General features: G+C 43.5%; 1 protein-coding gene across 3 annotated transcripts; it reads left to right on the top strand.

The window, feature by feature from the left end:
* Positions 1-202: 202 nt before the first annotated feature.
* THG1L (tRNA-histidine guanylyltransferase 1 like) lies at positions 203-10,156 on the top strand. Of its 3 annotated transcripts, none has more exons than XM_008015152.3 (6): positions 203-427; positions 1,630-1,806; positions 3,342-3,511; positions 4,619-4,707; positions 6,637-6,744; positions 8,065-10,156. In XM_008015152.3, exons 1-6 carry the CDS (start codon positions 237-239, stop codon positions 8,224-8,226), a joined length of 897 nt encoding a protein of 298 aa, XP_008013343.1. In that variant the 5' UTR covers positions 203-236; the 3' UTR covers positions 8,227-10,156. The 3 variants fall into 3 exon arrangements, with proteins under 3 accessions (XP_008013343.1, XP_037861426.1, XP_037861418.1); XM_038005498.2 differs by having other exon boundaries at positions 301-427; positions 3,437-3,511; positions 8,065-8,510; XM_038005490.2 differs by lacking the exon at positions 203-427 and adding an exon at positions 868-952.
* Positions 10,157-12,383: the final 2,227 nt, after the last annotated feature.

Here is a 12,383-nt window from a genome sequence, read left to right as displayed (position 1 = left end):
CAGATAAAAAATAATTTTTAAAAACCTCGTGAGAGTGATTTGCCGCAGGACGGGAGGAGGAAGAAGCAGGCGTGGGAAGCGCTACCGGAGGAACCTAAACCTCCACCCTCTTCCCCCGGGAGGTTAAGAACTACAGGGAGAGGCGAGAGAGACTATGACCGCCGTATGGCTAGAGCGGCCGCGAAGAGAACACTTCCGGGGCGGGGCTATCTGGCTCTTTCCCTTCCGCGTGGAGAATGTGGGCAGCCTGTAAAGTTAAGGTTCACGATTACTTGGCCACCGCTTCCATCACTCTGAGACGGTGCCTGAGATTGGGGGCGACCATGGCAAAAAGCAAGTTCGAGTACGTGAGGGACTTCGAGGCTGACGACACCTGCCTGGCCCACTGCTGGGTGGTAGTGCGGCTGGACGGCAGAAATTTCCACCGGTGAGCGAGCTCGGCCCGGGGCGTCGCGGTGCGCCAGCGCTTCTGGGAAATCCGGCTTCTACCCTTCCAAACCCTCCCGGCCGCCCCAGTCACGGTTACCGGGGTAACGTGGTAGCCAATGAGTGCGCAGCATGGAGCATCGCCCCGCCCTGCGTGTTGGCTAGGATAGTGCTTGAACGCTGGCTGTTAGCGTAATTGAATGGGCGACGTGCTCCCCTGATGAGGATCTGGCTTGGAGTGCCCGTGTTAAGTGAACAGAGACCTGTTAGCAAGGACATGTTGTTAAAAGTCACTCTCATGCACAGTATTTAAGCTCTTAAGCGAATCGCCTAGCCTTCTGTTTGATATCTTTGAATGCTGACTGTTCAGAAGTCTGTGTAAGCCTTGCTTGTGGGCAATACTTATGTCTGTGCTTCATTATCAGTAACAGGCCACATGGACTATTTTCAACAGAAAGTCTGAAAAACAGAGAAGGCTGGGCGCGGAAGGCAGGAGGATCACTAAAGGCCAGGAGTTGGAGACCAGGTTTTTGTTGTTGTTGTTTCTGAAACTCCACCACTACAAAAACAGAGAGCGAGAGAAAGAAAGAAAAGCAAGAGAGAAAGAAAGAAAAATAAAAAAAATTTAATTTGCCGGGCGCAGTGGTGCACACCTATAGTCCCAGCTACTCGGGAGGCTGAGGTGGGAGGATCGCTTGAGCCTGGGAGGTCAAGGCTGCAGTGAGCGGTGATGGCACCATTGCACTCCAGCTTGGGTGACAGAGCAAGACCCTGTCTAAGGAAAAGAGAGAGGGGGAGAAAGAAATATAACAGAAAGGTGGTAATTTAATTTTTTAAAAGGGCTGCATTATTAATGATCATTATAACTAACATTTATTGAGCACTTACTAGGAGCTAGGTATGATTGCTTTTATCTTCCCCCTAATCTTCAGGACAACCCAATGAGGTAAATATTCTTTTATTCCCATTTCACAGAAAGGAGAGTTGAGGCTTAGCATTTATGTCTGTTTTTCTCAATTTCAGGGCAGGAAAAAAACTAAGTTCTTAAGGAAATGGATCAGGTTGTGGCTGGTTGAGCATTTGGGTTCACAGTGCTGTTACATTATCTTCCTCCAAACAGCCTCTGTTATCTAGCAACAGAGCTTGTTGTTAATGACAGGCTTCCATCCATGCTTTCTTCCCTTTTCTCTTCCCCCTACGAAGGTTTGCTGAGAAGCACAACTTTGCAAAACCTAATGACAGCCGTGCTCTCCACCTGATGACCAAATGTGCCCAGACTGTGATGGAAGAACTAGAGGATATTGTGATTGCATATGGACAGAGTGATGAGTACAGCTTTGTGTTCAAGCGGAAAACCAATTGGTTTAAAAGAAGAGCCAGGTAATTCCAGGACCTTCCTCCTTTCTTCAGAATATTTCCTACCAGCATTTGGTTTTGTTTATCTTAATCGCAGACTTACAGGCTACAGATGATGTCTGCAGTATTTGTAACTGCAGAGTGCATGTATATTTCCTGTTTAGATTGTTGTACTTCCATCTGATAGCCAAGCATTCTGTGTACCTCTTTATCTGATTCTTCCCCCTCATGCCCCATAAGACTAGTTTCTAGACTGACCTGGCATTGAACATTAAGATTAGAAGCAGAGAGCATAAGAATGTAATATTCACAATTCATAGGTTGGCTTTGGCCAGTGATAGTCTCTACATACATTGCATTACACTGTTCCTTAAGGGGGATCTCATTATAAAATAGACAAATCTGATATTTGATTTGGCAGTATTTTGAAATGCTGTATGGGAAATAAATCATACAATGAATTGGTTTTTTCTTTCTTTTTTTAATAGAGGTGGGGTCTCTCTGTGTTGCCCAGGCTGGTCTCAAACTCCTGGCCTCAAGCAATTCTCCTGCCTTGGCCTCTCGAAGTGCTGAGATTACAGACGTGAGCCACCATGCCCAGCCTGAATTGGCATTTTTTTTACAACAATGGTTTCCGTCCTTCCATGACTGTAAACACAAACAGGTCAAGCATGGTAGCTCACGCCTGTAATCTGAACACTTTGAGAGGGCGAGGGAGAGGATTACTTGAGCCCAGAAGGTTGAAACCAGCCTGGGCAAGATGGTGAGACCTCATCTCTACAAAAAATTTAAAAATTAGCTAGGCTCAGTGGCATGTGCTTATATTCCCAGCTACTCAAGAGGTTGAGGCAGAAGGATCCGTTGAGCCAAGGAATTTGAGGCAGCAGTGTGCTATGATTGTGCCAATGCACCCCAGCCTGGGGGACGGAGAGATTCCATCTTTTAAAAAATAAAATAAAATAAAATAAAAAGATACCCCTTGAATTATAAATTCATATCACATCCTGTAGGGAAAAATTTAGTATTGGTAGATTACTTAATAGAACTGGAAGGAGAGGCAGGCTGCATTTAAAATATGTAACTGGCGGGTGTGATGACTCACATCTGTAATCCCAGCACTTTGGGAGGCCGAGGCGGGCAGATGACTTGAGGTCAGAAGTTTGAGACCAGCTTGGCCAACATGGTGAAACTCCATCCCTACTAAAAATACAAAAATTAGCTGGGCGTAGAGGCCTGCGCCTGTAATCCCAGCTACTTGGGAGTCTGAGGCAGTAGAATCACTTGAACCCAGGAGGCGGAGGTTGCAGTGAGCCAAGATGGCACCATTGCACTCCAGCCCAGGCAACAGAGCAAGACTCTGTCCCAAAAAAAGAAAAAAAAAAAAAATACAGAACCAAGGTATTAAAATGGTGTTTCTTAGCCAAATGCATTTTATCTCCTGGCTTTCTGGGCAGTTTGTGTTATCTCTCTGTGGTACCCACAGGTCTTATCAGGGTGTTGAATTAATTCCATGTATCTTTCTTTTTCTTGCTCCACCCAATGTGCGTTACATTTTCAAGTAAGTTCATGACTCATGTGGCCTCCCAGTTCGCCTCCAGCTATGTGTTTTATTGGCGGGATTACTTTGAGGACCAGCCCCTTCTGTATCCCCCAGGCTTTGATGGAAGAGTCGTGGTGTATCCCAGCAACCAGACTTTAAAGGACTACCTCAGCTGGCGACAAGCAGATTGTGAGTGGCACCAAATAAACACGTGTAGTTAAACCACCAATTCCATGCCTTACAGGTGTTGATCTGATACAGGATTGGCTCACATATACTTTGTTTTGACATATACTTTGTATAGAATGCAGTATGTATGTTTTCAATTAGTTAAAAGTGTTTGAAAAATTAAATTTTATGTAAAAACTCCTTATCTCTCTTTTTTTTTTTTTTTTTTTAAAGACAGAGTTTCGCTCTTGTTGCCCAGGCTGGAGTGCAGTGGTGCGATCTCGGCTCACTGCATCCTCCACCTCCTGGGTTCATGAGATTCTTCTGTCTCAGCCTCCTGAGTAGCTGGGATTACAGGCATGTGCGACCATGCCCTGCTAATTTTGTATTTTTTAGTAGAAATGGGGTTTCTCCATGTTGGTCAGGTTGGTCTTGAACTCCTGACCTCAGGTGATCCGCCCACCTTGGCCTCCCAAAGTGCTGGGATTATAGGCACGAGCCACCACACCCGGCCGCCTTACCTCTATTTTTTAAAAAGATCAGATGTGGCAATACTGGATCTGCATTCTTAGTACTGGACAGAGCCTGTGCAGTGGCAGCTACCTTTACACACACATGCACACGCACACACACACACAAATGCTAGTGTGCCATAGTCTCTGCCATTCCCTGTTGTTCCTCTGGGGTCACCCACTGCTTTACACATTTATGTTCATACCAGTCTCAGTGGGTATTTGAATTGTGACCCTTGCCTTATGTGACTGTGATGATGTTTGTGAGACTTTCACTTGCTTGTTGTAGTTTGATTTTTCCAGAAGAACTGGAAAAGAGATTGGAATAATATAAATCAAGTAACTTCTAAAGTATTCCTAGGATTAACACACAAGTTAACAGATTTGTATAATGTATAACTAAAATGACCAAATAAAACTGTTGCTAGGGAGGAAGTTTTTTTCCTCCTGCTCCTTCCCTCCATGTTCCCTGTGTAGGACTTCGGGCAAGTCAGTAAATGTCTCAGATCTCTTTACTTTGAAAGAGGAGAGGGTCAGGGCTCTAGTATTCCTTGAAGAATGAATATTGAATAAAGATTTTATGTATATAAAAGTTACTATTTTGTTCTCCTCACAGGTCACATCAATAATCTTTATAATACAGTTTTCTGGGCACTTATACAACAATCTGGACTAACACCAGTACAAGCCCAAGGGAGATTACAGGTATAAAGATCTTACTACATTAATACTTAACTGGAGACAGTTCGCTGTAGGCTCTCCCATAACTTTTTTTATGTTAACTTTACGTTTTTTCTTTTTTTTTAAGATCCCTTTACAGCTTTGTTTTGAAAGGATGTAAAAATCATAATAGGAGCAGTTCTGCTGCCTGCTTGATCTGTAATCCTGGATGAATTACTGCTTCTCCCTGAGCCTTTGTGTTCTTGGTGGAAATGGAATTGACGACACTGGCTCTGCATGTGCTAACACTTGCCTAGAGCTGTTTATGACTGTATGACTGCGTGACTGCCGTCTTTAGTACCGACTTTTTTTTTTTTGAGACACAGATTCACTCTGTTGCCCAGGCTGGAGTACAGTGGTGTGATCTCAGCTCACTGCAACCTCTGCCTCCTGTGCTCAAACGATTCTCCTGCCTCAGCCTCCTGAGTAGCTGGGATTATAGGTGCACACCACCACAGCCAGCTAATTTTTGTATTTTTAGTAGAGACGAGGTTTCACCATGTTGGCCAGGCTGGTCTCGAACTCCTGACCTCAAGTGATCTGCCTGCCTGGGCCTCCCAGAGTGCTGGGATTATAGGCGTGAACCACCACACCCGGCCAGCACTGACTTTTTGTCAGTCCCACCAGGCCTCTTCCCTCATTGCAATTTTCCCTGCTGGGCACCTGTAGTTTCTTGGGTTTATGACCTCTGTGTATGGGAAGAGTTCGTGCTGAGTTTGTTACTTTCATAAATGTCATGACAACTACACACATCATGCTTCTGTGTAATTTTATCCTTTCTGCCTCAGTTCTTTATAGGTAAAATGTAGAAAATAGTAGTTTCTACCTCATAGGTTTATGGTGAGAATTAAATGGCATGATGCATGTAAAACAGGATATTATGAAGCACCTTGTAAGTGCTTAATAAATACTGGTTTTTGTTATAACAGTGCTACTTGTAGGATGACTGTGAAATGAGGTAATGTGTTGTAACATCTTTTATATGTATTTTATTTTATCTATTTATTTATTTTTTGATGTGGGTTCTTGCTATTTTCCCCAGGCTCGTCTTGAACTCCTGGACTCCAGCAGTCCTCCCACCTCAGCTTCCCAAGTAGCTGGGATTACAGGTGCATGCCACTGTGCCCAGCTCTAACAGTTACTAATACAATGCCTGGTACATTATGATTGCTCAGTAAATGGTTGTCATTTTTAATAATAGTAATGATAGAGATTTGTATATAGCAATAATAGGAATACTGGGGCCTGGCGTGGTGGTTCACACCTGTAATCCCAGCACTTTGAGGAGGCCAAGGTGGGCGGATCACCTGATGTCAGGAGTTCGAGACCAGCCTGGCCAACATGGTGAGACTGCTTCTCTACAAAAATTAGCCGAGTGTGGTGGCACACGCCTGTAATCCAGTGACTCAGGAGGCTGAGGCACGAGAATCTTGAACCTGGGAGGTGGAGGTTGCAGTGAGCTGAGATTGTGCCACTGCTCTCCAGTCTGGGCAACAGAGTGAGACTTTGTCTCAAAAAAAAGGCATACTGGTAGGTATATCCAGGTTTGGAAGAGTTAAGTTCAGATTTTGATTCTTTGTAGAAGAATAAGGACAACCTTTTAACTTTGGGCAATTTATATAACCTTTCTAAATTTTACTGGACCAAATATATAATATGTACTCAGTTAGTATCACTTCCCCCCACTCCCTTTCAGTCTTGACTTGTGAAGCCAGTGTTTGGTATAGGAGAGAATTTTATCTAAATAAGATCATAATTGCCCTTAAGATGAAAATTCACTAGTAACTATAAGATGTTTGATAAAATCCTTCCACTTCTTGATTGTGGAAGTTTAGGTTGTGGGTCTAATGGATAGTAGCATTAGGGGAGAAAGAAGACATGCAGAGCTTTTAATATCTATTTTTATTTCCTCAGGGAACTCTTGCAGCAGACAAGAATGAGATTTTGTTTTCTGAATTCAACATCAACTATAATAATGAGCCGCTGATGTATAGGAAAGGGACTGTGTTGATATGGCAGAAGGTAATGCTGTTATGTTCAAAGAAAAATGGAAGTCAGGAAAAAAGAGCCGGTGCCCATTCCAAGCTGTCCCCTCTTTGCTGCCTGTATGCTGATGTGACTCCAGTTGCTAACGCAAACCAGATCCTTTCCAAGAGGAGAGGCCATAGATTCTTATTTTTAATTACATTTTGTCAGTCAGTAGTGGTCCAAAATCTCCCATACATAAGTAGAATCACAGAATTTTAGAATTAGTGCCTTTATTTTTCTGTGTTATAAGCTTTCCTTGTATCCAATAAAATCCTTTTAAAAGGATACAGTACAGGTATGAGGATTTGTACATTCATAAAATACTTAAAAAATACTTTCACACTGGATAATACCATTAAATGGTCTCTCCATCCCACAACAACTATAATATGAGGCACTAAGAGACGATGTATATGAGGGTTTGTTATTTTCATAAATGTCATGAGATTCCTTTGACATTCATACTTAATATTCTGTAATAAGTCTGTACATTTACCTATATCCTTAATTTTACCAATATTTTCTCTCTGTACCAGCTGTGAGGCATAATGATTTCTCTAAATTTATTTCCTTCCATGTGAAGTTTTTTTCTTTTTCTTTTTTTTTCCTGAAATGAATGTTTTCAAGTACCAAGGAGTACCTTGAGAGCTAGTCATTCCACTGGCAACTCCAGCTCTTTGAGTTTTTCAAAACATTTGTTCTTTGGTACAGACTTGGATACCTCTTAATGCAGGTGGAAGGTAAGAAACACCTTTAATTCTATAGTTATTGCTAATGAGGAACATGGAATCCTTTCTTTGTTCCTAAGATCACTTCACTATAGTATAACCTTTTTTGTTTTTTTTAGACAGTCTTGCTCTGTTGCTCAGGCTGGAGTACAGTGGTGCCATCTCAGCTCACTACAACTTTCGCCTCCTGGGTTCAAATGATTTCTGGCTAATTTTTGTATTTTTAGTAGAGGCAAGGTTTCACCATGTTGGCCAGGCTCATCTTGAACTCCTGACCTCAAGTGATCTGCATGCCTCAGCCTCCCAAAGTGCTGAGATTACAGGCGTGAGCCACCATGCTCGGGTAACATAACCTTTTTAAAACTATTTTTAATTATAAAGAACTTCAAGCATACTGAGATTATATATATATGTATATATACACACATACATATATGCGCATATATATACACATATTTATATCTATATATATCTCAAATCTGGCAGTCAGAAGTATATGAAGATAAGAAGTTAACTATCCCCACATCTTTTCTCTCCCAAACCCACTCCTGAGTTAACAATGTCACTACTTTATTTTTACTTGTAGGTGGATGAAGTGATGACAAAAGAAATTAAGCTGCCAACAGAAATGGAAGGAAAAAAGATGGCAGTAACCCGGACCAGGACAAAGCCAGTGCCCTTGCACTGCGATATCATTGGGGATGCTTTCTGGAAGGAACATCCAGATATTCTAGATGAAGACAGCTGAGCCTTTGCGCTTCAGTTCTGGTGTGCTTAACCATGCAAGCCCTCCCACCTCCCAGGGCTCCTTGCCTTAGGTGGCTGTATCCCTACCACCCAGAACACTGGTGTGAATTACACGGCTCAAGTTGGGAGGGGAACAGGGAAGGAAGGGATGGATGGGGGTGGTGTATCTTGTTCTGTTTAAGCAGAACACCTTGTTTGCAGTGTTGGAACATGGTTCCTTTGGCAGAAGTGCTTTTTTTTTTTAATCGCAGTACTATTTTTATAAAGCAAGAACTATTTCATGCCTTGGAGAATGAATCATTTTTAGATTGTGACATAAATCTTGTAAAAACCTGTCAGTTCTTTTCACCCATGAGAGAAGAGGAGCCCAAACTCTCGCCCACCTGTTCTTAACCAGAAAACCCACTGACTGAAAATCTCACCTCTGCCACCCATCTACTTGCATTCATCTTTAGCAGGCCTCAAGATAAATATGGGTTAATGCCTGCATGATGCCTCTGAATTCAGGAATTGCAGGGAAGACTTGGGGCTTTGTGCCAATTGCCAAGTTGACAACTTTGGCTGAACAAATGAGTAGTGACTTCAGTGTCCTTGCGTACACATTCTGTGGACTGATTTAATGGAGTTGTCAGCATGATTATCATCTAGCCAGGGGCATAGTTTCCAAGGCCATTTACCTCTTTCTAAGAAGAAACAAGTATGTGTATATATGAGAGAAATAAGAATGAGTGAATGAGGATGAAGAAACATTTACCCCATGTACTCAAGATATTTCAGTTTTAAAAGTCACTTTCCTATTAGACTTCCTGAAAAAGATTCTCACGTAGCCTCTATGTAATCAGAAAAATAACATTGGTTTCAAGAGCAGAGGGGTAAACATGCTCCTGCTAATCAACAGGTAGCAGGTGTCAGGGGAGTCGTAATGTTAGTAGCGCCACCTTCTGTTGGGTCAGTGGAGATGGGTGAGGAGCAGCAGAGAGCTGCAAGGATCATCACATGCAGCCAAACTTGGCCTCTGAAGCGGGAAGGTAGTGGGAATAGGTGAGAGAACTCACATTTTTCTCTTGTCCTGGTTTTATATTTTGGAGGGAAAGGATTATTTGGCCCTATTGAGAATCAAGAGGCCGGGTGCGGTGGCTCATGTATGTAATCCCAGCAACTTGGGAGGCCCAAGCAGGCAGATCACCTGAGGTTGGGAGTTCGAGACCAGCCTGACCAATGGGGAGAAACCCCGTCTCTACTAAAAATACAAAAAATTAGCTGGGCATGGTGGCGCATGCCTGCAATTCCAGTTACTCGGGAGGTTGAGGCAGGAGAATCATTTGAACCCAGGAGGCGGAAGTTGAGGTAAGCCAAGATTGTGCCGTTGCACTTCAGCCTGGGCAACAAGAGCGAAACTCCATCTCAAAAAAAAAAAAAAAAAGACATGGCTGGGCACGGTGACTCACACCTGTAATCCCAGCACTTTGGGAGGCTGAGGCGGGTAGATCACCACCACCAACATGGCAAAACCCCGTCTGTACTAAAAATAGAAAAATTAGACGGGCGTAGTGGCACGTGCCTGTAATACCAGCTACTCAGAAGGCTGGAGCAGGATAATGGCTTGAACCTGGTAGGTGGATTTTGCAGTGAGCTGAGATCATGCCGCTGCACTCCAGCCTGAGTGACAGCAAAACTATCTTTAAAAAAAAAAAAAAAAGTAAGCGACAACCCATGTCCCAGTGCCTCGTCTTGCACTGCAGAATTTACATCTGAGAAGAAAACGTATTTTTGAAAGGGCGATTGCTGGCCTCATCCCTCACTAATTGACAACCCATCTGTTGATGCCATTTTTTCCCTTCCTGTTCTCACTCCACAGAAAGAGGAGATACGGTTCTTGTTTGGTAATTGCTAAAATCTCTTTGAGGAAAGAAATAAAGATGTCAACTCCTTTGGCTTGCTTTTTCATTTATTTTTCTTAGACAAATAGACTATATGATATCTAACTTTTGTGTATATCTTCGGGTAGCCCAGGATACACATACCCTCATCATACCAGTGGTTCACAAACTTTTGGATGCAAAAAAAAAAAAAAAAAAAATTACTTGGAATGCTTGTTTAAAATGCACGTTTTTGGCTCCTCCCAGCCCCCAGGAAGGTTTGAAGCTCAACAATCTGATTTTTTTTTTTTTTTTTTTTTTAAATTTGGAGTCTCACTCTGTCAGCTCACTGCAATCTCTGCCTCTCGGGTTCAAGTGATTCTCCTGCCTTAGCCTCCTGAGTAGCTGGGACTACAGGCACGCACCACTACGCCTGGCTAATTTTTGTATTTTCAGTAGAGACGGGGGTTTTCACCACATTGGCCAGGCTGGTCTCGAACTCCTGACCTCGTGATCCACCCGCCTCAGCTTCCCAAAGTGCTGGGATTACAGGCAGGAACCACTGCACCTAGCCAGTAATCCGATTTTTAGCCCCAAAGGCTTCTGATATGTATGGTTGTCAATATACAGCACCTTGGGCAGCAAGGCCCTCGGTATACTGTGATAGGCTGGGTGGGAAGTAAGATAATGTAGCTCTTGATTGGCAATTTTAACTTAATGGTAAGTCGACAGCATTTTATATCAAAATACAGAAAAGTAGGCATTAGAGTACAAATTTTCAAGAAAACCACCTAGAGAAACGTGCTTTCTGTGGGTCTTAAATGACATGATAAAGGCTATCACTCAGTGTTGTTATATGATGTGGGGATGAGCACTCATTTGTTGAATTGCCAGCAGTTCTGCAGCTTCGAGTTTTTTATTCAGGCAGGGGGTTCTGAATAAAGTGATAAGCTGCGTTCAAAACCTGTGCCATAAAGAAACCTGTACTGCTACTAATTAGAAGCCACTGCTTGATTTTTTTTTTTCTTTTTTGAGACGGAGTCTCGCTCTGGCACCCAGGCTGGAGTGCAGTGGCGCGATCTCGGCTCACTGCAACCTCCGCTCCTCCAGGTTTAAGCAACTCTCTCCCTCAGCCTCCGGAGTAGCCGGGATTATAGGCGCGTGCCACCATGCCCGGCTAGTTTTTTGTATTTTTAGTAGAGATGGGGTACCACCATCTTGGCCAGGCTGGTCTTGAACTCCTGACCTCGTGATCTACCTGCCTCGGCCTCCCAAAGTGCTGGGATTACGGGCGTGAGCCACCGCGCCCAGCCTGCTTGATGGTTTTATCTTTGCAGTAGAATGCATTCATCCCAAGGTATACTTCACAGTTGTATATTAATTTTCATCTTGCTGTCTAAGGTACTCTCCAGTATTCTCTTGGAGACATCCTCTCTAAGTCTTAAGGAAACTGAAATGTACACAAAGCAACTAGTACAGAGAACACTAGTTGATGGCAGTTGAAGAATGTGGTGATGGGCAAGTGATGTGTGGCCTGTAGGTGAGTGGAAACATTTTGGCTCTGATGGATGAGAAGGTTGTATCTGGGCCTTCCGTGTAGAGTAGACTGTCATTTTAAAATCAACCAAAAAATATTTTGCCGAACTGAGACTATAAAGTAGCAAGTGGTATGATCAGGTCTTGTGAATTTTCCATAGTTTCCTCCAAGAGCTGGATCCTCGTTTCTTCCAGTTGCTTAGCAATGCTTAGAAAGACAGTGATATAATGAATTTTCTTTGATACTAAGCGCAAATTTGTTTATGCACAGTGTATAGGAAATGGAGGACAGACATACCCAGTATTGGCTGACATGCATCTATTATGAGCTCTGTAGGCAGTATCTCCCCATCCTGAGGTCAGTTCTATAAGGTAGGTACTATTTATGTCATATTTCAGATGAGAAAGATGCTAAATACTTTGAGCCCAGGTAGGCTATTCTTCCCACCCCATCAGTAGTACTCAGCATGGAAGCAAATTGAGACATTCTTTGCCTTCCTCCAGACGTTTCCTGCAGCTCAAGCTAGGATGCGATCCCGAGCTCATTCCCGGGGAACCCGGAGTATTAACAAACACCCTAAGTGGTAATGATATAGACAGGGAAACTGCATTGGAGCAGGTCAAGCAGCAGCCTACAGCTTTAACCTGTCAGCCGAGGGCGGAGGCGGTGCGAGGCGCGGGCTGGTCGGAGCCGCGCACCACGCCCCCCGGCCGGGGTGGAACGAGGACAGGTGCTGCCCTCCGGCGGCCGCGTCGGCGCAGT

The sequence above is a fragment of the Chlorocebus sabaeus genome, chromosome 23, assembly GCF_047675955.1.
Source record: "Chlorocebus sabaeus isolate Y175 chromosome 23, mChlSab1.0.hap1, whole genome shotgun sequence".
Taxonomy (NCBI): Eukaryota; Metazoa; Chordata; class Mammalia; order Primates; family Cercopithecidae; genus Chlorocebus; species Chlorocebus sabaeus.
Note: the sequence above shows the minus strand (reverse complement) of the source record. Positions and strands in the feature narration are given on the sequence as shown.